The sequence below is a fragment of the Dendrobates tinctorius genome, unplaced genomic scaffold (genome assembly GCF_039654945.1).
Source record: "Dendrobates tinctorius isolate UK_male_01 unplaced genomic scaffold, ASM3965494v1 ptg000035l, whole genome shotgun sequence".
Taxonomy (NCBI): domain Eukaryota; kingdom Metazoa; phylum Chordata; class Amphibia; order Anura; family Dendrobatidae; genus Dendrobates; species Dendrobates tinctorius.
This window is the reverse complement of record NW_027361703.1, coordinates 64,688,109-64,715,666: the sequence shown is the minus strand read 5'-3', so window position 1 is coordinate 64,715,666 and position 27,558 is coordinate 64,688,109. Positions and strand designations below refer to the sequence as shown.

The window sequence follows — 27,558 nt, the reverse complement described above, 5'->3', positions numbered from 1 at the left end:
AAAGCTCAATTAGGGCTCATGCAGACGTCCGTGTATCTCAGTCCAATCACGGAACGGCCCTGGGTCTCCCGACCCGATAATGACAGTCTCATAGAAATATATGAACCTTTGGTCAGGAGACACGGACGTTTACGTGAGCTGTAAGTAGGGAGTCAAGTATTTCTGCAAGCGAAGTTTACATTGGCTTCAGGGAAGATTTGGGAGCTCTGACACCCCCTATACAGTTATTTACAAAGAACAAACAGCCACTAGTGCAGTCAACAGGACCTGTACACCCCGCTATACTTTCATCATAACAAAGACTGCTTCTTGAAAACACCGCAAGGTCTGCTCTGTATTTTCTTATAGAAATTACATTTGGATATGCTTTAGGAATAGCTCAACAGAAATGACCGCACGGCCAGATCCAAGTCAACATGAACTCCAATGTAGCAGACATAATGGAGTATAAAAGCATTCATCCTCTTTTTGTTTTTTTTTTCCTTTTCTGGTGAGGGGGGCTTGAAAGTGAATGTTAACACAGCCTTAGTTATCCAACTGCGTCTACAGATCAGTAACATTGGAGAAAACAAAAAACACAAATATCCTGAACTAAAAAGTGAAAAATATACTGCAAATAATGCATAAAGGTAATAATAATAATAAGGGTATTTAGTAAACATAATTTTGATCAAAATAATGTACAAGCCATCCCGCCACGTCACGGCAACCCTTGTGGGACAGTCCCTACTCTAGTATTTAAAACCTTTTCTCCCTCACCCATGACAGCACCACGGAGAGAGGGGGTCCGCCCATCAAGGACAGGAACCTACAGACAAAAGAGCGGCACCTCTCCTCCGCCCCCAGTTGGGTTCCTGTCCTTGACGGGTGAACCACGGCAGCAAGAGCGCAGCGCTTACCGGGGTACAGGTAGCGGCCCTGGGCGCCCTCTATAATCAGGAGGTAGCGAGCGACCCTTGGGTGACACGGTTTATGAGGGCCGCAGCCAGGTCTAGACCAATAGCTACCCAGAAAGCACCATCATGGGATCTGAACTTAGTGTTGTCAGCCCTAACAGGACCCCCATTCGAGCCTATTCAGTCAGCTCCACTAAAGACCCTATCATTAAAAACGATACTGCTAGTGGCCCTAACATCGGCCCGCAGAGTAAGTGACATTCAAGCCTTATCGGCAATACCCCCATTCATTAAAATTATGGAGGATAGAATTATATTGAAACCTGACCCTGCATATTTGCCCAAGGTAGCAACACACTTCCATAGATCACAGGAGGTAGTCCTTCCTTCCTTCTGCCCAAACCCTACGAATAGAGGAGAGGAGAAATTTCACACATTAGATGTGAAGAGGTGCTTAGTGCATTACCTAGAGGCCACCAAGGGATGTAGGAAGGAAGGATCTCTCTTTGTGTGTTTCCAGGGACCTCGTAAGGGGCTCGGGGCGTCCAAAAGTACCCTGGCAAGATGGATAAGAGACGCGATTGCCCTGGCATACTCATGCAGCGGGAATACCATCCCGGAGGGTCTAAAAGCCCACTCTACAAGAGCAATGGCGACCTCATGGGCAGAAAGATCAGAGGTATCGATAGAACAGATCTGTAAGGCGGCCACCTGGTCAACACCTTCTACCTTTTTCAAACACTATCGCCTAGATCTAGCCTCTGCGTCTGACCTGACCTTCGGGAGAAGGGTCCTTCAGGCGGTGGTCCCTCCCTAAGCTACCAATCTCTGAAATTCTCTCCGTGGTGCTGTCATGGGTGAGGGAGAATAGCTTAGTTACTCACCGATAACGGTGTTTCTCGGAACCCATGACAGCACCCGCTTAATTCCCCCCCTTTTTTTCACGTGTGCGGTGAGCACGATTTAATGTGTGTAGAGTGTGTTCTTAGTCACGAGGTTTCTCTATAAGTATGCAAATTATAATGTTATGTATATACTTTTGTTATTAACTAACCGGGAGACCCTCTGATGCTCTGTAACCAACTGGGGGCGGAGGAGAGGTGCCGCTCTTTTGTCTGTAGGTTCCTGTCCTTGATGGGCGGACCCCCTCTCTCCGTGGTGCTGTCATGGGTTCCGAGAAACACCGTTATCGGTGAGTAACTAAGCTATTCACTTGCCAAGTGGCGTGAATGTGAATAAGGGTCGAGTGGCTGAACCACTAGTAACAGCTTAGGCCAGACTGGATGGCTTTCCCAGCTCAGAAAGAGGGCGGTCACACCCATATATGCACTGAATGCACAATGAAATGAATAAAAAACAAATCTGAACTGAGAAAAGTAAGTTAATGTGTATGCACAATGTAAGTGCATATTAACACATGACCATTAATCAGAGAAAACAAAAAACACAAATATCCTGAACTAAAAAGTGAAAAATATACTGCAAATAATGCATAAAGGTAATAATAATAATAAGGGTATTTAGTAAACATAATTTTGATCAAAATAATGTACAAGCCATCCCGCCACGTCACGGCAACCCTTGTGGGACAGTCCCTACTCCTAGTATTTAAAACCTTTTCACTTGCCAAGTGACGTGAATGTGAATAAGGGTCGAGCGGCTGAACCACTAGTAACAGCTTAGGCCAGACTGGATGGCTTTCCCAGCTCAGTAAGAGGGCGGTCACACCCATATATGCACTGAATGCACAATGAAATGAATAAAAAACAAATCTGAACTGAGAAAAGTAAGTTAATGTGTATGCACAATGTAAGTGCATATTTTGTTTTTTAGATCAGTAACATTGCAGCGTTCCACGCATGGGGAATTTCTAATTTCATTCCTGAATCAAATGAGCTTGGTGGATGGGTGCATAAAGCATTCTGTCATTTTTGTCCAGAACTTTATTTTGCCAAAGCATCTTTGGGTAAACCAAATTCCGTTTTCCTTTTGTAACCCAGGAACTGATCTGGGGAAACATAAAATTGCCAGTAATGTTGTTTTCAGCAAACTGTTAAAACGTAAGCAGTTTATTAAGGAGGCTTTATGCACGAGAAGTGCCAATTAGCAAGTTTAGGTCTCCTAATTTCTGCCTGTTCTGGGCTATTAACTGGCTGTCATTCAGCTATAGCAATGCAAAGCAAAACAGGAGTCCTCCTGCATGGATGGTAGACGCACACACTTGCTGAAAGGGAGAACATTTCTGTATTGCTGATTATTCCCCAGATCTAGTCTGTCCCATTCATTAAAGGGGTTGTCTGGGCTTTTCACATAATCTCAGTACATATCTGGGCTGCAGAATTATGACAATAAGTAATTTACTTTCTATCACTAGTTTGCACTGTTTTCTAGATATTCTGAACAGAATGTCCAAGGGGGTGTGTGTTATGGCATTGAAATGATAACTAGTCGTAACCTCCTACTCTACTCCAAACATGCCCTCTATAGCAACAACCCCACCCTCCATAGCTACAGTCCCTCCCCGTCCACATGAAGCAGCCCTCATCACACAGTAAGGAATTCTTACCCTCCAGCAGCCTCACTGCAGAGAGCAGCTCCTCCCCCAGACACACACTGAACAGTGATCTATGGAAAGTGAAACTAGTGAGGAGGGAAAATCGTCCTGTATTCTGGGACACTCCATGATTACAATACATAACTCATTATCAGTAATTCCTTCCCTAACTGTCCCAGGTTGCTGGCAGCAGTGAGAACAGACTGTGTGATGGCCAGTGATGGGGGTCTGCAGCTTCTAATCTGCATAGGGGATGGCAGTCACTGATGTAATCTGTTGTGTGACAAAGCCTCTGCTGTGTGAATGAGACAGCTCTGTGTCACTGATGTCTTCACACAGCAGCAGATTTGGTGCAGTGTATGTGCGAAGCTCCACCAAACTCCCAGCAAGCTCCAGTGACCAGCACCACCCACTGCCCACTCATTGGCTGGCAGTAAACTGCACCAGCACTCATCTTTATCATTCCAGCATTGGAAAGAACACAGCAGTGATCCTGTATTTGTGAAAGCAGCACAATACATACATACATACACCCCCCAACACTTCACACTGTTACAGCTGCTGATTGGACAGGTTGCTCCCATCAGTATTTGTGTCATTAAAGACACAGTGCTCACACATACACTGCACCAAATCTGCTGCTGTGTGAAGACATCAGTGACACTGAGCTGTCTCATTCACACAGCAGAGGCTTTGTCACACAACAGATTACATCAGTGACTGCCATCCCCTGTGCAGATTATAAGCTGCAGACCCCCATCATTGGCCATCACACAGTCTGTTCTCACTGCTGCCAGCAGCTTGGGACAGTGAGGGAAGGAATTACTGATAATGAGTTATGTATTGTAATCATGGAGTGGCCCAGAATACAGGACGATTTTCCTTCCTCACTAGATTCACTTTCCATAGATAACTGTTCAGTGTGTGTCTGGGGGAGGATCAGCTCTGCTCTCTGCACTGAGGCTGCTGGAGGGGAAGAATTTGTTACTGTGTGATGAGGGCTGCTTCATGTGGACGGGGAAGGCCTGTAGCTATGGAGGGTGGGGTTGTTGCTATAGAGGGCATGTTTGGAGTAGAGTAGGAGGTTACGACTAGTTCTCATTTCAATGCATTAACACACCCTCCCTTGGACGTTCTGTTCAGAATATCTAGAAAACCGTGCAAACTAGTGACAGAAGGTAAATTACTTATTGTCATAACTCTGCAGCCCAGATATGTACTGAGATTATGTGAAAAGCCCGGACAACCCCTTTAAGTGCTGTAAGTGGCTAATACAAATACCCTAAGCCAATCGTACTGTTCTGACCGATGAAATTTGTTCAAGTGATTTGGTGAAAGACTCATAAAAATATGCATCGCAATAGATAGCATGTGTAGTGGGAACTCCTGCCCATCTTTCCATAACACAGAGCCCTTCTAAGTCTAGATTTGCTCTGTTTTTTGTTTTTTTGTGAAATTGAATCATTAGATCAATAAACACCCTCATCAATATAAAGTGGGAATTTCTGCTCTTACGTCGTATTGCTGGGGTTTATTTATGACGTTGAGAAGGGATGTGTGCCCAATTTCAGTCCACTTCTCTGTTCACAAGCTGCACAAATTGTTACATTTTTCTCTTTACACGTTTCTTCCAGTAACTGGTAATCTAACAGTGTCATCTCATGTGGCAATGGAAAGTACCTAATATGAGATACCAGCTGATCATAGTAGATCACACAAAACATTGATTAGTGACTAATTAGAAAAACAAACCCAGTGTCTTTTCCCTTTAAAATCTCTTGCTTCAGAAACACATTATCCTTGGTGTCATCGTACCCAAAACACAAGAACAATGTGGAGTGTTGTTGTTTTGTGGGTGCCTTGATAGCATGTCCTCTTGGTGAGAGATACTAGTGTTTATAGTCACAACATTGGCAGCATGCTATGTCTTGTAAATCACCACAGAAAGTTACATTTTGTCTCACGTTTCATGTCCTGCACCACGAGACTTTCTTTTTTTTAATCTTTAATCGGAGACTGTAAAGTAACGTTTAGGCTACGTACAAACAAATGTAGCAATGTAATGTGGATTTCCTGTGCACATCCCACACAAAACAATCTGCAATATAAGACAGTACACAAACAGGTGTACAGTATGTAACATTCTGCTGCCTAATATATATAATATCTTTATTTTAAACTGCAAAATATGTAGTAATTCCACAGCAAAATCCAGATTTTTGCAGCAGATCAGCTATACCTCTGAAAACGCCAAACCAATTTTTTTGCTATACCTCTCATTTTTCGGGCTGCTTCAGACATGTGCACAAATAAGTCCGAGCATAGACTTCAGTGCATTGCGGTCTTTGCACGGACGTCTTAAGCAGCCCTTAATTGTAAAAAGTCATTTCAAAAAGGCCAGGAGAGACTGATCTAGTGTTCCCATCAGAATGCCATGTAAATTGGGTCAGTTGCACCTATAGTGGGGACAGCTATAACACAGGGCCAGATTGTAGTCTGTTGATAAGGAGAATTTGACAGAATTGAAAATATGTAAATGTCATATGACACATGTTATATACATGTATTTGGTGTTAGCTGCATACCATGTCAAGATATAATTCTCATACTGCCAAATATTTCTTTTTCAGCACTCTCTAAATCCCAAGCAGAAGTTCTTGCCCTTAAGAAGCAGAGTGAAGGGCTAACTAGAGAATATGATCGTCTTATCAGAGAACATGAGATATTACAGGTCTGTATCATCCAATTTGTTCTCCTAGCTGTAGGATGACAACACTAGTTATTTTACAAGCACAAACTAGCAGAAAATATTTTTGTATTGTCCTATTATATTATGTGAGGTTTAGCTTATTTCTTTTCCAAATGTTTTATTGGAGTTTCAGTTAATGGGAAAGAAGGGGGAGGAAAATGGGGGGGAAGGAAAGATGAAAAGAATGCAAAGAATACCTAAAATGTAACATGTTAATGCAGAAGCATATTATACAATGAACTATTACAAAGGTAGGTATTTTAACATTTAATATATTACATTTGTTCCAAGCCAAAGTCCTAAACCCAAAGGATCTTAGGCAGGCGCACTCTGGTTGAAGACTTAAGAGAACAACTCCAGCCATCTAGACCATTTCCTAGCATGTTTAGCAAATTGATCATGCACATTTGCAAATTTCAATTCAAATTAATGATGAAGACTAATTTTGTCTATAATATCGTTAATTTGTCGGGGTTTGGGGTTTTTCCAAAGAAAAGCAATATTGTGTTTGGAGACTAGTAAAATGTGCATAATCAACAGCCTGTTAGTAGGGTCAATTTTTTCAGCGTCCAGAGAAAGAAGGGCCAGACGAGGAGACAAAATAAGTCTCGTTCCTAAGATAAAATCGATAAGATTTGAAACCTTTCTCCAAAAGGGAACAATTTTGGAACGTTGCCAAAATATATGCAAGATATTTCCTGGCCTTCCACAACCCCTCCAACAGAGCAGAGAGTTGTCAGGGTTGATTCTATGGAGTCTTACAGGGGTATAATACCATCTTGTTAAGTTTGAAGTGGGTCTCTTGTAGTGATAAGGAAATGGTAGAGGCGAACGAGAGGGAGCATGCCTGTTCAAGGTCAGGAGGGTCAATTATTGTATGTAATTCGTTTTCCCATTTACTAACATTGTGAGTCTTGACCACTGCAAAGCTATTATTACACCACTTGTATGTATACTCAAAACTCCAGAAAATATTATGATCTATATTACAAATAAGATTAACTGCTGGTCCAGTGGTTCAGAAATTCTTGGCGAGATAGCAAGGAACTCATGAAGTTTGTCTTTGAGGATGACATTGTAAGAAAGCAGGAGTAGTAGATTGAAATCTTTTCTTGAGTTTGTTGTAAGGTGTAGAAACGGCGCCATCGTATAAATCTTTGAGTTTTTTGAGTCCGAGAGCAGGCCAAACGGGGTCAATAGTCTGATTGGATGCTTGAAAAATAACTGATAAGGTCAGATTTTTTAATGTACTTTCTTTGTTAGTGCCTCTTTTTGGAGCAGCAAATTTTTTCCAAGCTTCAGAAATAGCTTGAAAAATTGGATGAGAATTTTTAATTAAGTTTTTATGAAGGAGTTGGTTGAGAATTAGTAGGTGAAGAGGTTTATAATTGTTAAAAAACAATTCTAGTTCATGCCAAGCTGGTGTCGTATCATGTGGCCACCACTATGAGCTTTTTTTTTACTAAATTAGCAGTGTATTTAGCCATGATATTTGGGGAACCAGCTCCACCATAAGATTTATGGTTGTATAGAATGTTTTTTGCTCTTCTGGGTCTTTTGTTATTCCATATAAAGGTGTTTAATGAGGCTTGAAGGTTTGTGAGAGAGGAAGTGGGTATTTTTAAAGGAAGTGAGTGAAGTAGATATAGGATTTTTGGAAAGATGTACGATTTGACCATCATGATTCTCCCCCCCCAAGAGAGTACATCATCTCTAGATATACGAAATTCGTTAAAAAGCTTTTTGGTAAGAATCTCTAAGTTTAATTTTATTAGAGAGTTTGTTTTTGACAAATTAATTTTAGGCCTAGATATGTCAGCTGTTATGAATGAGTCACCGTAGGAGGCAAAAACAGAAATGCTAGCTAAGTCCAGAAAACCAGAGAAGTTGGCAGCTATCGGATTGCAGACCCCTGAACCTATCAACACAACTAGCAGTAGCCGTGGGGGGTTCCTACGATGCCCTAGACCCCTCGATCACAGCCGGAGGACTATATAGCCTAAAGACAGAAAGGGAAATCTAAACTGCCCCAGAGCAGACCCCAAAGCAAAAGGCAGCCCCCAACATATAATGACGGTGAAGCAAGAAGAAAGAACACTAACACAGACAGAAAGATAGACTGAGCAAAGACGGGGCCCAAGCTAACTAGATAGGAAAGGACAGGAAGGCTGCTGTCTGCAATCCGTGAAAAACCCTATGAAAATAAGAGCCAACAAACTGACAGTGAAAAAAGGCCCTGAAGACGCTAAGCTTCAAAAAGCTATGTCAGTACTCAGGAATATTCTGAAGACAGAGCAACCGGCAAAAGGAGATTCAGCTCACCCCAGCAGGGAATGGCAGAATCCAGAAAAGCAAGGCAAACAAAAACAAAACACAAATGCTAACAGGCAAAGCAGAAAACTTAGCTTTAGAGGAGCAGGAATCAGACTGGTCTCAAAGAAGTCCACAGAGAAATCACCCGCAGGGCAGAAGGGCGTCGGCAGCCTTATATCCAGTCCGTGACTCCACTCAGCCAGTCATCATTAGGCTCAGGTGCCTGATAATCAGGCTCATTACCTTCCTTTACCAGAATAGGGAGTTCACCAGACCTCAGTGACGAAGGGGAAAATGAACTCGCAACAGTCAGCCCATCAGTAGCCCAACCCTACAGCGAGAGGCCCTCAATTTCCCCTTGGTCTATTCCCAGGTTAAAGCTGAGTATTATGGATTTTGAGTCGTTTATTTTAAAATAAGAGACCTTCGAGAAAGTCTTGATTAGAGTTTGTAAGGCAGTGATAGTTGCTTGGATCAGTAAGGGTAAGAATTATATCATCTGCATACAACGCTATTTTAAAATCTCTAGGCAAGGTTTTAATTCCCGAGATCTTTGTACTGTTCCTAATTAATTGGGCCAGAGGATCAATGGCCAATGCAAAAAGCAATGGTGACAAGGGGCAGACCTGTCTAGTCCCATTAGCTATATTAAACGTAGGGGAAAGATGATTGTTTGAATATACCCTCGCCCCAGGGCCGGAGTACAAAGCCATAATATCCTCCGTGAGCCGAGAATTCATTCCAAATTTTTTGAGTCGCTTCGAGATAAGACCAATTAAGGCGGTCAAACGCCTTCTCAGCATCAAGAGAGATAACAGTGGCTTTAAGTTTGTTCGAGGAAATGAGCTTAATTATATTAATGAACCTTCTCGTACCATCTATGGATTGTCTTCCTTTAATGAAGCCTATCTAATCGTTGGAAATTAGTCTCCGGAGAAATTGATTTAGTCTATTAGCCAAGATTTTTGCGTAAATTTTTATGTCTGTGTTGATGAGGGATATAGGCCTGTAATTAAAAACTTGGCTAGTGTCAGAATTTGGTTTAGGGATTACGACAATTGTCGCTTCCAGCATCACTTTAGGAAATTGACCTGTTTGGAAAGCTGAATTAAATACTTTTACAAGGTGAGGGGCTAATATATTACTAAAAGACTTGAAATAATCATTACTGAACCCATCTGGTCCGGGTGATTTAAATGTTTTAAGTTCGTTTATAGTTTCTAGGACTTCTTGTTCATTGAAGGGAGAAGACAAAAAAGGCTTTGGGAGGTTCATGTTGGAAGGGAATGATCCAATCTCTGAGGTAGTTGGCTGCATATTAGGGTTGTCCTGATTAATATTATACAGATTTTTGTAATAATCGGCTAAAGCCTTTACAATATCTTTAGGGTGGACCAGAGATGTATCATTAGAGGAAGTTATATTGTCAATTCTATTCCGTTTCCGTATATTCTTAATTCTGTTTGACATGTATTTTGAAGGGCGATTTATAGGTAAGTAATGTTTGCATTTTGCTGATCTAATAGCTGAATCGTAAAAATTGAATAAGATTTTCCTTAATTTCAATCTAAGATCGGTAAGTTCTGATAATACTGCTTGTTTGTTAGAGGAAACAGAGGATCTGCAAAGTTCCTCTTCTTTAGATTTAATTGACTGTTGTAGGGAAATAATTTTATCTCTGTTAACTTTTTTTTGTCTGGAGGAAATTTGGATCAAAACTCCCCTCAACACCGCCTTGTGAGCATTCCCATAGGTAAACGGATTGAGGAGGTTTGATTCGTTTTCACTAAAATCTGTAAGGCTGAGCTGATTTCAGATTTGGTGGAGGGGTTAAGAAGCAAAGAGGAATTGAATTTCCAAATGAATTGGGGGTGAATTGGAGGCCCTATTGTCAATTCTGCAGTTACCGGAGAATGATCTGAAATAGTTTTAATAAGTATGGAGATGGAGGAGAACCTTGGCAAGGAGAAGACATCTGTGAGTATCAAATCTATTCTAGAGGCCGACTGATGGCCATCAGAAAAATGAGTAAATTCTCTAAATGTGGTGTTCAAACAGCGGAATAAGTCGAATAGCTCGTGATTATAAATCCAGCTGTTCAAGGATTGCGATCTTTGTCTGCTGGGGGAGGTGGAGTCTAATATATTATCTGGCACCATATTAAAGTCACCTAATAAAAGTAGAGTTTCTGATCCCGTAAGGTGTCTATTTTTTTCATTAGCTTATTTAGGAAGCTAAGTTGTCTGATGGTGGGAACATAAGTATTAGCTATTGTGAAGGTGTGTATAGGAGAATATGATAGTGACCTTTTACGTCTTTAACTTCAGAGAGAAATTCAAAGGAAATTGAATTACCAATCAGGGTTAAAACCCCTGCTTTCTTTCGAGGGCCGCAAGACTCAAATACAAATGGGAAATTTTTGAGATTTATAGAAGGGTGGTTGTGTTTTTTGAACTTAGTTTCTTGGAGGAATACAACCTCAGGATGTATCCCGTTAATTTCTTTACCGATGGAAAATCTCTTCCAAGGGCTATTTAGCCCCCTGACATTATAAGATACAAATTTTATTTTCATGTTACAAGAGTGGCCGGAACCGTATGAAGTAGGGAAGAGGAAATGTGGAAACCAGAGTGCACCTACCTTTGTAGAACTTAGTTAACAAAAACCCTAAAACTGGAGACTTGTTTGAAACTAAAAACAAAAAACACAAAAACAGTAAGAACAAAATTGTCCTTCAGAAAGAGCCTAGCCGGTAGGCTCTAATTCCTTAGTGGAGAAAGTTCGTGTAAGGATACCATTGGAGGCATCCTTTAGCTGTCAAACGTAACAACACTGTTCCTAGAAGGAAAATAATCTCATGTGATATGAGTCCATAAAGTAGTAGAGAAGAAAGAAAACCTGTGGAAAGAAGAATAATAAACAGTATAGTACACTGAACAAATAATCAAGAAATGTAGAGAGGCCTTTTAACAAGGTGAGTAAATATGTAGGCAGGGTCTCTCCGTTAGATCATCCCTTCTCTGGAGAGGGCCTGGGATCTTGAGAGTTGGAGTTCCTGTGGCAGTCGGGTATCCTGTAGTAGGACATGAAATCTTTTCCTTCCTTAGGTGAGTATAGGACGGTCGTCTTTCCTTTGTAGATTACCAAAAGTTTAAGTGGGAAGTCCCATTTATAGGGGATGTTATTTTCCCTCAAGGTGGAGGTGACTGCTTTAAAAGACTTTCTTCCTTCAATCGTTTCCTTTGAAAGATCCGTGAATAGCTGGAAGTGAGCATAGGGTTCTGGAAAACCTCCTAGATCTTTAACCGATTTTTGAATTTTTTCCTTGATCCTGAAGAAGTGTACTCTTAAGATGGTATCTCTAGGTAGATCTTTATCGATATTCTGTGGTTTGGGAAGTCTGTGGATCCTATCTATAATGAGATCTTGGTCTGTAAGTGCCGGTAGTAATTTTTTGAAAATTGTCTTGACGAAGTCTTCTAGTTTATCCGGTGAGATAGATTCTTGTATTCCTCTTATTTTCAAGTTATTCCTTCTATTCCGGTCTTCCATATCCTCAACTTTAATTTTGAGTCTGTGAATTTCAGATTTGAGGTCATGAGTGTCTTTTAATAAATCATCAGTATGTTCTTCCACTACAGTTAGCCTTTTTTCGTGGTTATCTAATCTGTTGCTAAATTTATCTAAAGTAGACTGTAAAATTTTAGTTTGGTTTTCAAATGTTTGGGTCATACTAGACGTAATTTTCTGGGCAAGGGTGTCCATGTAAGAGTGAATGGATTCAACCTCCAGTTTTTGAATAGAAGTTTTGACCTTTCTGGAAAAAAGGTTGGTGAATTGTCTCTAGATTCAGAACTTGAAGTGTCTGCTGGTGAAGTAAATTTTTCAGATTTTTTTTTAACAGGATTTTTCCTTTTAGATGAGATAGATGTGTCAATGTCCTCTCTGTGAGGAGATCGGGCCTTAAATGTGTTGACGAGGTCCACTTGAGCTTTGAAATCAGGATTGTAGGTATCCTGAAATTTTTGTGCTCTTTGAGGAGTCGTAGGGGACACTTTCGTTGATTTAGACACGGAAGTGGTCTTGTGACTCATCATACGACTTTGTACCACTCCATTAAATGGAAAAAGTGAACTGAATATGCACTAAGGCTGATTATTATAAGAGACCGCTAATAATCTTAGTCTGTTAAGTTCTGAGTGTTGAGCTAAGCACACTTCACTGTGTAAATGTTTTTTTTTTCCCCCCTTCCTTCCCCCTTACTTTTTCTCTATTTTAAAAGATAAAAATCTCTTGTGTCTTTTTGTGCCTTTTCATAAAAGGGGCTGCGAGAATTGAAATAACTGGATCAGGTGACACTTTTAATATTAGGTGTTTCAGTCAGTAAGATCTGTTTTTGAACTTCGCGCCGGTCTAGACGCGCTCCCTGTGACTTAATTGCAGCTGTAGCAGGCGGCTAGGCTTCACACAGGGCTTAGTGACGTCAGGCCCCGCTCATTTAATATGCAACAGGGGAGCCGGCAGCTGATACACGGCGCCTCTGAAGAAAGGCAGATCCCTCCGCCTCTGTCTTAACCCCGGTGGAGCCGCACAGGAGCAGTAGGGAGCTGGGGTAACTAGAAGCAGGCAGGAGTGATTCAGAGGTCCAGCACTGGTGGGGGCACTTCTCAGATAAAGTCAGAGTACGTTTTAATATTGACCAAGGCGCCCAGCCCGCAATTAGGTATTAACTCGGGGCTATTTGGTGTCCTTCCGCCCTGCAACTATAGTGCAGCTAATGAGATGTGGATCCTTCCGCCTCCGTCGTAGAGCCCGCAGCTGTGCCCAGAACTAGCAGTGAGTTCAGTTGAAATCAGGCACACCAGCATTTTATAATAACCCGGTGCAGGTGGGGGGACCCTCCAGGTAAATTTAGCAGTCTTTATTAGACTGTAAGCGGAGCCCCCACAAATGTATGTATTACTTAGGGACTATTTTGTGTCCTTCCGCCCCACGGCTATGTTATGCCGGGAGTACAGCGCTTAGGGGAGAGAGCTTGAGAGACGTAGATCCCTCCGCGTGTGTTATAACTGCCACAGCGCCACCTGAAACTGGGAAATATAAGTAAAAGTAGTTACAAAAATACTTATAAGAGGTCCGGAATAGGTAAGGGGGTTTGTCTGATAATTATAGTCTTTTTTAATATGCAGCTGGTGAGCTTACCAAATCACAAATCACGGACTATTTTTTGTACATCCGCCTCACAGATCTTTAATGCCAAGAAAATGGCGCTCATGAGAGAGGACGGTAAGAAGAAATAGATCCCTCCGTGTCCGTTATGGCTCTTGCAGCCCCGCATAAAACCGGGGAATATAGTTAAATTAGGACTCTCTGGGACGTTCAATGGGTCCAAAACAGATAAGAGTAGCTTCCAGAAAAAAGCAGTGTCTTTTATTATATGGTAGGAGAAATCCCATCAGGTTAGGCAAAAGGTGAGGACTAATTTGTATCCTTCCACCGCCCAGCTGGTATGTGATTTTTATAAAAATATCTCCAAAAGTCAATAAAAATCTTTAAAATGTGTCAGACAGGTGTGTGGACATTTTTTCTGAGAACAAGGACCATTGGTAGATGAGAGGGGAAGAAAGGAGGGGATGTTTCCACTCACGGACCAAGATGGCATCACCTTGTAGTAAAATGGCGGGAGAAGGCCTCAGATTTCATAAATGTCTTTTTTAAGTCCAAAGCTCAAATAAGGGGTGTCAGAATGTTCCTCTGAGTGACGAGAAAACAATCCTTCCGTGGGTTATCGAAAATAGCGATTTTCTTTAGCTTTATTTGTTGATTTAGGAGATGCCTCCTCAGAGATCCTGAGCCGTGCGTGTTACTCCATCGCCAGCTCAGGCCACGCCCCCCCAGGTTCAGCTTATTTCACTCCTGCACATATTTCCTCATTGTCTTGCTCAGAGCTACAGAATAGACTTAAGCACTCCCATCAAAGTTTTTATCCTCTTAATATATTGCAGTCATCATATGATAGAGAACTGTGTACTTACAATTGCTCATTTCGTCTTTCCACCCAGTTGATTATTCTTTGCTCTGCTTTATGTAGAAACAGGAAGTCTCTTGTCCCTGCATCACTCATTCTCCACTAACTCCTGAACCAGCTGCTCCGCTCCTGCCCCCTTGCCATAGATCTTTGCAGTGACTTGTGCAGAGAAAATTGACCTCCTGTTTCTACATATAGCTTAGAAGGATTTAGCTCGTCAGTTTTCAATCACGCAATATCATAGACCTACTGGAAAACAGAAGAATTAGCTGGGTAGAAAAGCAAAATGAGCAATTGTAAGTACACAGTGCTATGTAGTTTGATGATAGCAATATATTAAGAAGATAAGAACATTGATGGGGTGCTTCTTTAAAGACTAGAAATAATAGAACCCATGTAGCTTCACACAAAATAATAGTAGTTCGAATGTACATTATGTCAAAAATTCATTTGTGACTTCTTTAAGTAGTAGAATCCAACTGGGTGGTCGTTAGACAAAGGTAAAAGAGCAGGCCTGGAGCAGTCTGTATACACACACACTGTTGTCAGTATATGTATATAGTACTGTACATACATAGTGCTGTGATGGCACTGTAAACTATATTGAGACCCAGCAAGAGTTTGTATATATCCATGATCGTACTCGCTGTGTAACAAGACAACACTCACTGTATATAGTGTACACAGAATGCTGTTGGAATCCATTATATCATCAGGGCTGCACACAATTTGGCAATAATGGGGTCTGTTCACATTTCTGTACATACCTACTGTATCCATAGGCTTTTATGTAACAAGCAAATTAAAAAGTGTCCTAAAACAGTAGCTTCTGCAGATTTGGGTATACTTTTTTTGTAATTGGATAATCTTCTACACTTTCCGATTGGACACAGTAGAAAAAGTATACTGTGCATTACGAGGGGGCATTTATCAGTTTTTTGCCAAAACTCTAATTGGCTCCAGCCAAATTAATTATAATTTACACCACTATAACTGTGTAAATTGACAAATACACTCAATGGTAAATCACTTGGCAGTGTCATGCGTCAGCTGTAAATTCATGAATTTACAGTGTTACTCCAGTGCACGCTTCATAAACAAAGTGGGGAAAAAAAGGTCCAGCTTTGAAAAAGAACAGGGTTTTATGTTCGAAACGCGTAGCCTATTTGTTACTCATGTAAATTTTACTGTTTCTGGACTATATTTTATACAATAAATTGGACTTTTTGTGAAGCTGGACCTTTTTTCTACTTTGTTCTGACTACTACTACTACGTGATGACTGCACGTGGTCCGTGCTTCCCACAACACATGCCGACAGGTGAGCTGGCTATCTTTTTCCTTTTATACCACGCTTCATAAAGACTGGCGTACAAAGTGCCAGTCTTGATGAGTCAGGCCTATACTGTTTCAATTCTATAAGTTAATGCCTAAAGTATGCCACTGTGTTTGTGTTAAATCCAAAGGGAGTTTGTAGCTATATTCCACGCTGCCGCTTTAGACAAATTCCAGGAGAATGCTGTATGATTGTAGTGGTTTTATTCTACGCGTTTCAGGGGTCTCATGCCCCCTTCATCAGGAAATACCACAAAATACATACAGGTATCACAGACATAAATAGGTTTGGAAGGACGCTGGATTTAAAAAAAAAAAAAAAAAAAAAAAAACGGACATCTGCTCAGGTGGACATGAACCTGCAAAAAAGGGGGTTATTCCTGTTCAGAGGTGGATGCCTTACAAGAGGACTACCGTATGGAAGCAGCAAGCTACTTTTTCTCAAGGAAAGCATTGCAATCTTTATAAAAAAAAAAAGGAGGGAGAAAATAAAAGCATAATTTTAATTCTTTACCAATAAAAAATATAATATAATTTTAGTTGAACGCTGAAAAAATAAATAAATAAATATGAAGTTATTTTTAAGTAAAAAAGGGGAAATGGGTTTAAAAGATGCTAGATGCAGCAACACACTAGAAACTGTACAGCAGCAGCTCAGAATGAGAACGCAGGACAAGCCGACAAAATAAATTCATTGCTTCATTGGTACAAGGATCGTGGGCAAATTTTATATTTAGCATGAGGCACATAAAAAAGGGGGTTAATATATCAAAGACAGCAACACACAGGAAGCTGTACAGGAGCCGACTACTGCTCAAAGTAAAAGAGCAGGCCAAACTGGCAAAGTGAATGAGTGACTTCATTAAAGATAAGATCGCAGGCAGCTTTTGTGTTCAAGGCATGACACATAAGTCTTTCAACTGCACAGGAGAAGCAGTAACATTCTTGTACTGCTCACTAATCTCTATGGCTCAGCAGTATGTAGATAAAAGCTGAGTGAAGGAAGAACGAAGTATTATCAGCTGAGGTCATTCTTTCATGTCTAACTAGTAGAGTTAGTAGTGCTTACCGGGCTTAATTAAAGAAGAAAGGAACTCTTCAGAATATGCAAATAACAGAGATAATGTTTAAAACAGGGGTGTGAAAGTGATTACTCCCAAGAGCAAAAGAAAAAAGGGGAACTAAACCGATACAAAGGGAGTTTCATTCCAAAGGAGGCTATGCAGGATTTTCATATATATAACTATTTTTTGGAGTTAACGCAAAAACTATATTACAGAGAGATAGGGAAGATTATAAGCGAAAAAACAATTATAAAAATAAAAACTCAAATGACAATTGTTTAATTGCTTCTGCTAATAATGATTCTGCTTTACTACAGCCTATTAATAAACAGACCTATACTGTATCTCTTACAGAAACAAAGAAATCAAATAGTGATTTGGGTGGATCTAGCCCACAACCCCGCCATGTCAAAACTCACACTACTAATCTGGATAATAATCCTGTCTCTAGTATCCCTCCAGATAATGAGTACTCAAAAATCCTCTGGTAAAACTCTTAATAAGAGTTTCCTTAATCACTCCCAAACCCTGCTTGAAGCAAGGGAACACCTTGAAAAGATTAAAATTCAGATTAACAAAAACAATGCTGATAAGGAAACGGAAAAAGTAAAAACGTCCTCCACCTCCAAAAATTCTTGTCCACCCATGAAAGGGGACAATGTTTCCCTGTCTGCATCCTCTCCCCTCCCTATTTCACTACTGGATTTATCTATACATGATACTACACCAAGCATGCTTTTACCCTCTCAACCTTCCAATACCAATGAGCTTGATATTGTGAATATTCCCACAATTAGTGCTATTACTTCCTCACAAATTAGTAATACCATTATACTGGATAACTCTAACGTTTCCAAAAATGGTACCGTGCCTTTTTTACCCTGTGCTCTAAAGAACACACCTCAGGTAAATCAGTTCTTTCTTCCAAAAGGAAAAAGAAAAAATGTTTTAGAGGAACAAGAGGTGGGAGAAAAAAAGAAAGGAAAAATACTACCCTAATAGTGATGATGGTCATACTTCCAATATTTTTAATTTATCAGATTATGACCTTAATAGTAGTGAGACAGCCCTTCTTTCCAAAGGATTATCCTTCTGCCCTAATAATAAATCGAAGGATTTTGACCTCTTTCTGGACCTACAGATTTTTATCAGAAAATTAACTCTCAAAAGACATTTTGCTAAAAAACCACAAATGATTCTGCAGAAATGGATGAAGATGTTCATGATCTTTTTCATCTCGATGTACCTTATAAATCTAATTTGTATCCCCTTGAGGACAAAAGTCATCAGATTAATGCCTTCAACGATATTGTACAAAAAGAGTTTGAAAAAATTACATGAAGGGGCACTAGTAAAAGGAAGAAACCTAATCTTAATATGTAAGAGAAACAAGCATTGAAATCCCTTTCTCTTAACAGTTTGATTGTGATCAGACAGGCTGATAAAGGTGGTGGGGTTGTAATCCAAAATCGATGTGATTACATTAATGAAGCTCATAGAATTTTATCTGATACTGACTACTACATCAAAAGCTCATTTAGTGATTATTCTAAATCTATCACAGCCTATAATGCTTTAATCATGGAGGGTCTTTCCCAGAATATTTTTAATAATAAAGAAAAAAAGTTTTTAAGTATTAAAAACCCAAGCATTCCTTTTTTTTACCACTTACCTAAAGTTCACAAAGATCTTTGCAATCCCCCTGGCAGACCGATAATTGCGGGTATTAACTCTTTAACTTCTAATCTAGCCCATTACATCGATGGGATCATGTTACCGCATGTACTTGAATTAAAAAGTCACCTCAGAGACTCAACTCATTTATTGTATCTACTCCAAGAAGTCACTTGGAAACCACAATATGTTTTCATTACTATGGATGTGACTGCACTTTATTCTAACATTTCACATTATGTAGGTGTAAATTGTTTTCATCATTTTTTAAAATCTGATATTAGACTTTCTTTGGCTCAAAAGGATTTTATTTTAAAAGGTATTAATTTTATATTGAAAAATATTTTTTTTACCTTTTGAAAAAACATTTTTTCAACAAATTAAGGGGACTGCAATGGGCTCGAAGGTAGCGCCTACTTTCGCTAACCTTTTTATGGGGATTTTTGAATTTTTTTTTATCTTGAATGAAAATTGGAGCAAAAATATTTTTTATAAAAGATTCATTGATGACCTATTTTTTATCTGGGACAATTCTACTAATAATGTTGAAACTTTTATTCAGACAATAAATTCTAATGACTGGGATCTTTCTTTTACAGCAGCTTATAACAGTCTTCTAATTAATTTTTTAGATATTACCCTCTTTATCAAAGAAGACAGAATATGTAGCAAAACATTTTTTAAAAAAGTAGATACCAATGGCTACATTCATTTCAATAGTGGGCACTACAACAAATGGCTGAATAATATTCCAAATAATCAATTTCACCGGATTAGAAAAAACTGCTCATTGGATACTGACTTTAAAGATCAGTCCAATATTTTAAAGAAAAGATTTTTTGCTCAAAAATACCCTTCACATTTAATTAAGAATGCCTTTAAAAACTCTATCAAAGTAAATCAGAGAGCATTACTGGAGCCAAAAGAGCAAGTAATTACTGATAAGAACTTTTCATTGAATTTTATAACGCAATTCTCCATTGAACATAATGAAATTCGTAGAATTTTTCATAAGAATTGGCATATATTATTGAATGATCCCATTTTGAACAATATTCTTCCTAGGAATCCCGGGATTACATTCCGTAGAGCCCCTACAATCAAGGATTTAATTGCCCCTAGCCGCCTGAGAGCCCATGTTAGCCCCATTGGTGGTTATACCCTGAATTCAACCAAAGGAATCTTTAAATGTGGCGCTAGGAACTGCTTGTGCTGTTCTAATATAAATCATAAAGCTGACTATATAATTTCATTTTCCACTAAAGAGAAATTTACGATCCCTTTTGTTCTAAACTGTAACTCTGACTTTGTTATTTATGTCATTGAATGTCCCTGTGGTAAGCAATATGTGGGGAGGACCACGCAACCCCTACATCTCAGATTGAACTCCCATCAGCATAATAATAAAAAATGCCTGCTTACTCATGGGCTGTCCAGACATTATGCCTTGGTACATAATAAGAATTCGAAACTATTAAAAATTAGCCCTATCGATCATATACCTAAATGTGCACCGAACAGATCTACGAAATTAAATAGAAAGGAAGCCTATTGGATCTACAAATTAGGGAGTCTGAAACCACAGGGTCTAAATGAAATAACTGAGGTTTTTACCTAGACAGTGGAATAATTGTTTATATCTATATTCACATGCTCTGCAACCTATGAAAAAAATTGACCATGTGTATAGATGGTTTTTGAGATCTTTGCAATCATTTCTCTTTTTTCTATTTAAAATTTTATATGTATTATTTGTGACAGTTGCCCTTTTTTGATAATTTTCACCTAATTATGCAGTCCCTGCCTTGTGGTTTTTATATTTTTAGATTTTTATACTAATGCAGTTTTATATTTATAATTAATTTCACAATACTGTACTTCCTTGGTTTAATGCATATTCATCTATTTCTATTATATTTATATTTTTTAAACTATTTTTAAAATATTTATGGATTTGCTTACATATAGTTTTTGCGTTAACTCCAAAAAATAGTTATATATATGAAAATCCTGGATAGCCTCCTTTGGAATGAAACTCCCTTTGTATCGGTTTAGTTCCCCTTTTTTCTTTTGCTCTTGGGAGTAATCACTTTCACACCCCTGTTTTAAACATTATCTCTATTATTTGCATATTCTGAAGAGTTCCTTTCTTCTTTAATTAAGCCCGGTAAGCACTACTAACTCTACTAGTTAGACATGAAAGAATGACCTCAGCTGATAATACTTTGTTCTTCCTTCACTCAGCTTTTATCTACATAATGCTGAGCCATAGAGATTAGTGAGCAGTACAAGAATGTTACTGCCTCTCCTGTGCAGTGGAAAGACTTATGTGTCATGCGTTGAACACAAAAGCTGCCTGCGATCTTATCTTTAATGAAGTCACTCATTCACTTTGCCGGTTTGTCCTGCGCTTTTACTTTGAGCAGTAGTCGGCTCCTGTACAGCTTCCTGTGTGTTGCTGTCTTTGATATATTACCCCTTTGATATATAACCCCTTTTTTATGTGCCTCATGCTAAATATAAAATTTGCCCACGATCCTTGTACCAATGAAGCAATGAATTTATTTTGTCGGCTTGTCCTGCGTTCTCATTCTGAGCTGCTGCTGTACAGTTTCTAGTGTGTTGCTGCATCTAGCATCTTTTAAACCCATTTCCCCTTTTTTACTTAAAAATAACTTCATATTTATTTATTTATTTTTTCAGCGTTCAACTAAAATTATATTATATTTTTTATTGGTAAAGAATTAAAATTATGCTTTTATTTTCTCCCTCCTTTTTTTATAAAGATTGCAATGCTTTCCTTGAGAAAAAGTAGCTTGCTGCTTCCATACGGTAGTCCTCTTGTAAGGCATCCACCTCTGAACAGGAATAACCCCCTTTTTTGCAGGTTCATGTCCACCTGAGCAGATGTCTGGTTCTTTTTTTTTTTTTTTTTCTTTCAGTCTTTTTCCATGTTAAAATCATAAATTTGACTTTATTATCTCTTTTGGGAAATGTAAATTTAATCAAAAAATCTTCTAAAATACGTATACTTTTGTAATATATCCTTGGTGAACTGTTAACCATGTGGTGTCATTGAACTTTGACACTGCATCATCTGACTTGATGGCGCTCTTTTTTTTTTTTTTTTTTTTTAAATCCAGCGTCCTTCCAAACCTATTTATGTCTGTGATACCTGTATGTATTTTGTGGTATTTCCTGATGAAGGGGGCATGAGACACCTGAAACGCGTAGAATAAAACCACTGCAATCATACAGCATTCTCCTGGAATTTGTCTAAAGCGGCAGCGCGGAATATAGCTACAAACTCCCTTTGGATTTATCATTTCTTCTGGTCACTGAAGACCTGTGGATCTGCTGCAGCCGCTATCTACACGCTCTTATCTCATCCTAACCAGGTGAGCATATTTCAAGACATACTGTCCTTTGTAACATGGATAAGACCCTATTGCGCTTTTGTCTTCCCCCCTTTTTTTTGCACTGTGTTTGTGTATGATACTTTCTTTTCAATAAAAGTTATCATCCCCCCTCCAAAAAACAAACAAAAAAAAACTCACTCTCTCCCTGTTTACCTGTATGTACCTTAAAGGGCCTTACTTGTACAGTCCTTGCTATTTGGCTTCTATCTTTTGAGTATCAGTCCTCAATACTGTGATTGCACATAATATAACTGATTTGTAGTATTTCCAGTTTTTGTAGTTATCACTTACCTACCTATAGTATTTTGTATGTCTATTTTTATGCTTTTAATTGTTATCCAACAAAGAATATTTTTTTTTTTATCGTTTTTGAGCCGTGCACATTTCTATACAGGTATTCTATCATCACATTCGCAGGACACTTGCTTTCATGTTGTATTGTGCGAAGAACCTTTTTATAGGTGTTTGTTTAGATTTTTAGACACATGATTGAAGCATTCACTGTTATGTCCAGGTTGTCTCTGGCCATTAAAGCTTTTGCCACCAAGACTAGAGTTATGCACTAAGGAGTTCTTAAGGGAAATAACACATACTTGTCTCAGGCAGAAGTAATTGTCTCACAGAAGTTTGAACACAGCTTACAACGTACACCAATGTCTCACACAATGGAGCCATTAATGATTTGAGCATTATGTGCAGTAAGGACTATTCATATACTGTGTGAATAGCACTTATGCCATTATTAACCATATTTTGAAAAAGAGTGTATTGAGAATATACAGTGCCTTGCGAAAGTATTCGGCCCCCTGGAACTTTTCAACCTTTTCCCACATATCATGCTTCAAACATAAAGATACCAAATGTAAATTTTTGGTGAAGAATCAACAACAAGTGGGACAGAATTGTGAAGTTGAACGAAAGTTATTGGTTATTTAAAATTTTTGTTGAAATTCAAAAACTGAAAAGTGGGGCGTGCAATATTATTCGGCCCCTTTAACTTAATACATTGTTGCGCAACCTTTTGCTGCGATTACAGCTGCAAGTCGCTTGGGGTATGTCTCTTATCAGTTTTGTACATCGAGAGACTGAAATTCTTGCCCATTCTTCCTTGGCAAACAGCTCGAGCGCAATGAGGTTTGATGGAGAACGTTTGTGAACAGCAGTTTTCAGCGCTTTCCACAGATTTTCGATTGTTTTCAGGTGTGGACATTGACTTGGCCATTCTAACACCTGGATATGTTTATTTGTGAACCATTCCATTGTAGATTTTGCTTTATGTTTGGGATCGTCGTCTTGTTGGAAGACAAATCTCCGTCCCAGTCTCAGGTCTTTTGCAGACTCCAACAGGTTTTCTTCAAGAATGGTCCTGTATTTGGCTTCATCCATCTTCCCATCAATTTTAACCATCTTCCCTGTCTCTGTTGAAGAAAAGCAGGCCCAAACCATGATGCTGCCGCCACCATGTTTGACAGTGGGGATGATGTGTTCAGGGTGATGAGCTGTGTTGCCTTGCCTTTACGCCAAACATATCTTTTGGCACTGTTGCCAAAAAGTTCAATTTTGGTTTCATCTGACCAGAGCACCTTCTTCCACATGTTTGGTGTTTCTCCCAGGTGGCTTGTTGCAAATTTTAGATTACACTTTTTATGGATATCTTTGAGAAATGGCTTTCTTCTTGCCACTCTTCCATAAAGGCCAGATTTGTGCAGTGTACGACTGATTATTGTCCTATGGACAGACTGTCCCACCTCAGCTGTAGATCTCTGCAGTTCATCCAGAGTGATCATTGGCCTCTTGGCTGCATCTCTGATCAGTCTTCTTGTTTGAGATGAAAGTTTAGAGGGACGGCCGGGTCTTGGTAGATTTGCAGTGGTATGATACTCCTTCCATTTCAATATGATCACTTGCACAGTGCTCCTTGGGATGTTTAAAGTTTTGGAAATCATTTTGTATCCAAATCTGGCTTTAAACTTCTCCACAATAGTATCACGGACCTGCCTGTTGTGTTTCTTGGTCTTCATGATGTGATGATCATGATCATGATGATCATCTTATGTGCTTCAAACAGAACCCTGAGACTATCACAGAGCAGGTGCATTTATACAGAGACTTGATTACACACAGGTGGTTTATATTTATCATCATTAATCATTTAGGAGAACATTGGATCACTCAGAGATCCACAATGAACTTCTGGAGTGAGTTTGCTGCACTGAAAGTAAAGGGGCCGAATAATATTGCACGCCCCACTTTTCAGTTTTTGAATTTCCCCAAAAAATTAAAATATCCAATAAATTTCATTCAGTTTCACAATTGTGTCCCACTTGTTGATTCTTCACCAAAAATTTACATTTGGTATCTTTATGTTTTAAGCATGATATGTGGGAAAAGGTTGAAAAGTTCCAGTGGGCCGAATACTTTCACAAGGCACTGTAAAAAGAAGCCAAAGGCTCCATACTTTGCAAATGTACAGTTGTGGCCAAAAGTATTGACACCCTGCAATTTTGTCAGATAATCAGTTTCTTCCTGAAAATGATTGCAAACACAAATTCTTTGGTATTATTATCTTCATTTAATTTGTCTTAAATGAAAAAGCACAAAAGAGAATGAAGCAAAACATTGATCATTTCACACAAAACTCCAAAAATGGGCCAGACAAAAGTATTGTCACCCTCAGCCTAATACTTGGTTGCACAACCTTTAGCCAAAATAACTGCGACCAACCGCTTCCGGTAACCATCAATGAGTTTCTTACAATGCTCTGCTGGAATTTTAGACCATTCTTCTTTGGCAAACTGCTCCAGGTCCCTGATATTAGAAGGGTGCCTTCTCCAAACTGCCATTTTTAGATCTCTCCATAGGTGTTCTATGGGATTCAGGTCTGGACTCATTGCTGGCCACCTTAGAAGTCTCCAGTGCTTTCTCTCAAACCATTTTCTAGTGCTTTTTGAAGTGTGTTTTGTGTCATTGTCCTGCTGGAAGACCCATGACCTCTGAGGGAGACCCAGCTTTCTCACACTGGGCCCTACATTATGCTGCAAAATTTGTTGGTATTCTTCAGTCTTCATAATTCCATGCACACGGTCAAGCAGTCCAGTGCCAGAGGCAGCAAAGCAACCCCAAAACATCAGGGAACCTCCGTCATGTTTGACTGTAGGGACCGTGTTTTTTTCTTTGAATGCCTTTTTTTTTCTCCTGTAAACTCTATGTTGATGCCTTTGCCCAAAAAGCTCTACTTTTGTCTCATCTGATGAGAGAACATTCTTCCAAAACGTTTTAGGCTTTTTCAGGTAAGTTTTGGCAAACTCCAGCCTGACTTTTTTATGTCTCGGGGTAATAAGTGGTGTCTTCCTGGGTCTCCTACCATACAGTCCCTTTTCATTCAGACGCCGATGGATAATATGGGTTGACACTGTTGTACCCTCGGACTGCAGGGCAGCTTGAACTTGTTTGGATGTTAGTCGAGGTTCTTTATCCAACATCCGCACAATCTTGCGTTGAAATCTCTTGTCAATTTTTCTTTTCCGTCCACATCTAGGAAGGTTAGCCACAGTGCCATGTGCTTTAAACTTCTTGATGACACTGCGCACGGTAGACACAGGAACATTCAGGTCTTTGGAGATGGACTTGTAGCCTTGAGATTGCTCATGCTTCCTCACAATTTGGTTTCTCAAGTCCTCAGACAGTTCTTTGGTCTTCTTTCTTTTCTCCATGCTCAATGTGGTACACACAAGGACACAGGACAGAGGTTGAGTCAACCTTAATCCATGTCAACTGGCTGCAAGTTTGATTTAGTTATTGCCAACACCTGTTAGGTGCCACAGGTAAGATACAGGTGGTGTTAATTACACAAATTAGAGAAGCATCACATGATTTTTCGAACAGTGCCAATACTTTTGTCCACCCTATTTTTTATGTTTGGTGTGGAATTATATCCAATTTGGCTTTAGGACAATTCTTTTTGTGTTTTTACATTTAAGACAAATTAAATGAAGATAATACCAAAGAATTTGTGTTTACAATCATTTTCAGGAAGAAACTGAGTACTATCTGACAGAATTGCAGGGGTGTCAATAATTTTGGCCACAACTGTATAACATGATAAAAAATAGGATGACCACAATAATGCACTCAGGCAGTGGAATTGGGCAATGACAGGCACAACACTGACACTTGAGATAAATCTGGTAACCCACAGCTGCCTCTCCACTTGCAGAGCTGAGGGGAATCATGTTGTTTTATGCACTAAATTATTTTTTTTAGTTTATTTTTTTTGTGGTGGCGCCCATATGAAACACATTTTTTTTTTTTTTTTTTGTTATTTTTTATGTACACAGTTCATCCTTATAATGAGAATGACACAATTACTTATTTGGTTCTCAGAAAGGTACTTTATTACCTTTAAGACAGTTGTAGATACCTGTATGTCCTGTTACTAAATCCATTTTTACTTTTTTTTTTTTTCTTTTTAGAATACCATACAGGAGCCAGAGATTAAGAAAGAGCAGTGAGTCTAAGATGGCCTGTACGAGAGACCGTACAGATGTGAAGAAATGTTCTGCGATTATGAATTTTATTTTGACCTTGCTGCAATGAAAGTGTTGTCTGGATAATTGGCACATTTGTCTCTGTTCCTCTGCTTGCAGCAGATTGTGTCCAGTGCAAAGTCAAATTGTGGTGTTAGTAATATTTCAGATACGCACTGCAAAAAATGTTTTTCTTTGAAACATACAGTATATTTAATGTGACTGCATCAGTATAAATACCATTTCTAAGGCTATGTTCAGGTTATCCACACAGAAGAAAAGGTCGCGCTCTTCGGGATGAAGAAATATCTCACAGGTTTATTGACACACAGGATACATATCAAGCCGGGGGAGTGACATACAGAGTGCAGGAAAGGCTGACAACGGCTGTTTCGCGCTGTTCAAGCACTTCAACGGGTGACCCGTTGAAGCGCTTGAACAGCGCGAAACGGCCGTTGTCAGCCTTTTCTGCACTCTGTATGTCACTCCCCCGGCTTGACATATATCCTATGTGTCAATAAACCTGAGATATTTCTTCATCCCGAAGAGTGCGACCTTTTCTTCTGTGTGAATTCCAAGGATTGTCTATTTCCAGGTCCGGCATCCGGGATTCCCAGTGTTTGGTTCTATGCATGCCGCATGCCACAGCGAATTACACGGTAACAGCGGTGCCGTCTGCGCTTTTTTCTATTGATACTATCAGGGCTGTGGAGTCGGTAAGCCAAACCTGCGACTCCGACTCCTCAATTTCCCTTACACCGACTCCACGACACCGACTCCCACATATATTGCTTATATTCAAGTGAAAAATTTATTGTAATGCAATGTGAACATCAGACATTTAATCATTTCTATGATCCAATAATCAAGATATTTAGATAGAACATAATATCTATTTATTGGAATACAACTTTAGAACACAAAACTGTAATAAATTGTAAATATGTAATACACCTGTGTACATGTATACGGTACAGACCAAAGTTTGGACACACCTCATT

General features: G+C 39.4%; 1 protein-coding gene across 2 annotated transcripts in view; it reads left to right on the top strand.

Moving 5' to 3' along the window:
• BCAP29 (B cell receptor associated protein 29) overlaps positions 1-26,884 on the top strand; it is a 140,269-nt gene extending 113,385 nt beyond the window's left edge. For both annotated transcript variants that reach the window (XM_073573572.1, XM_073573570.1), the window contains exons 7-8: positions 6,081-6,181; positions 26,504-26,884. In XM_073573572.1, the coding sequence (XP_073429673.1) occupies positions 6,081-6,181; positions 26,504-26,542 (140 nt within the window). In that variant the 3' untranslated portion in view covers positions 26,543-26,884. The remainder of the gene's footprint in view (positions 1-6,080; positions 6,182-26,503) is intronic.
• Positions 26,885-27,558: the final 674 nt, after the last annotated feature.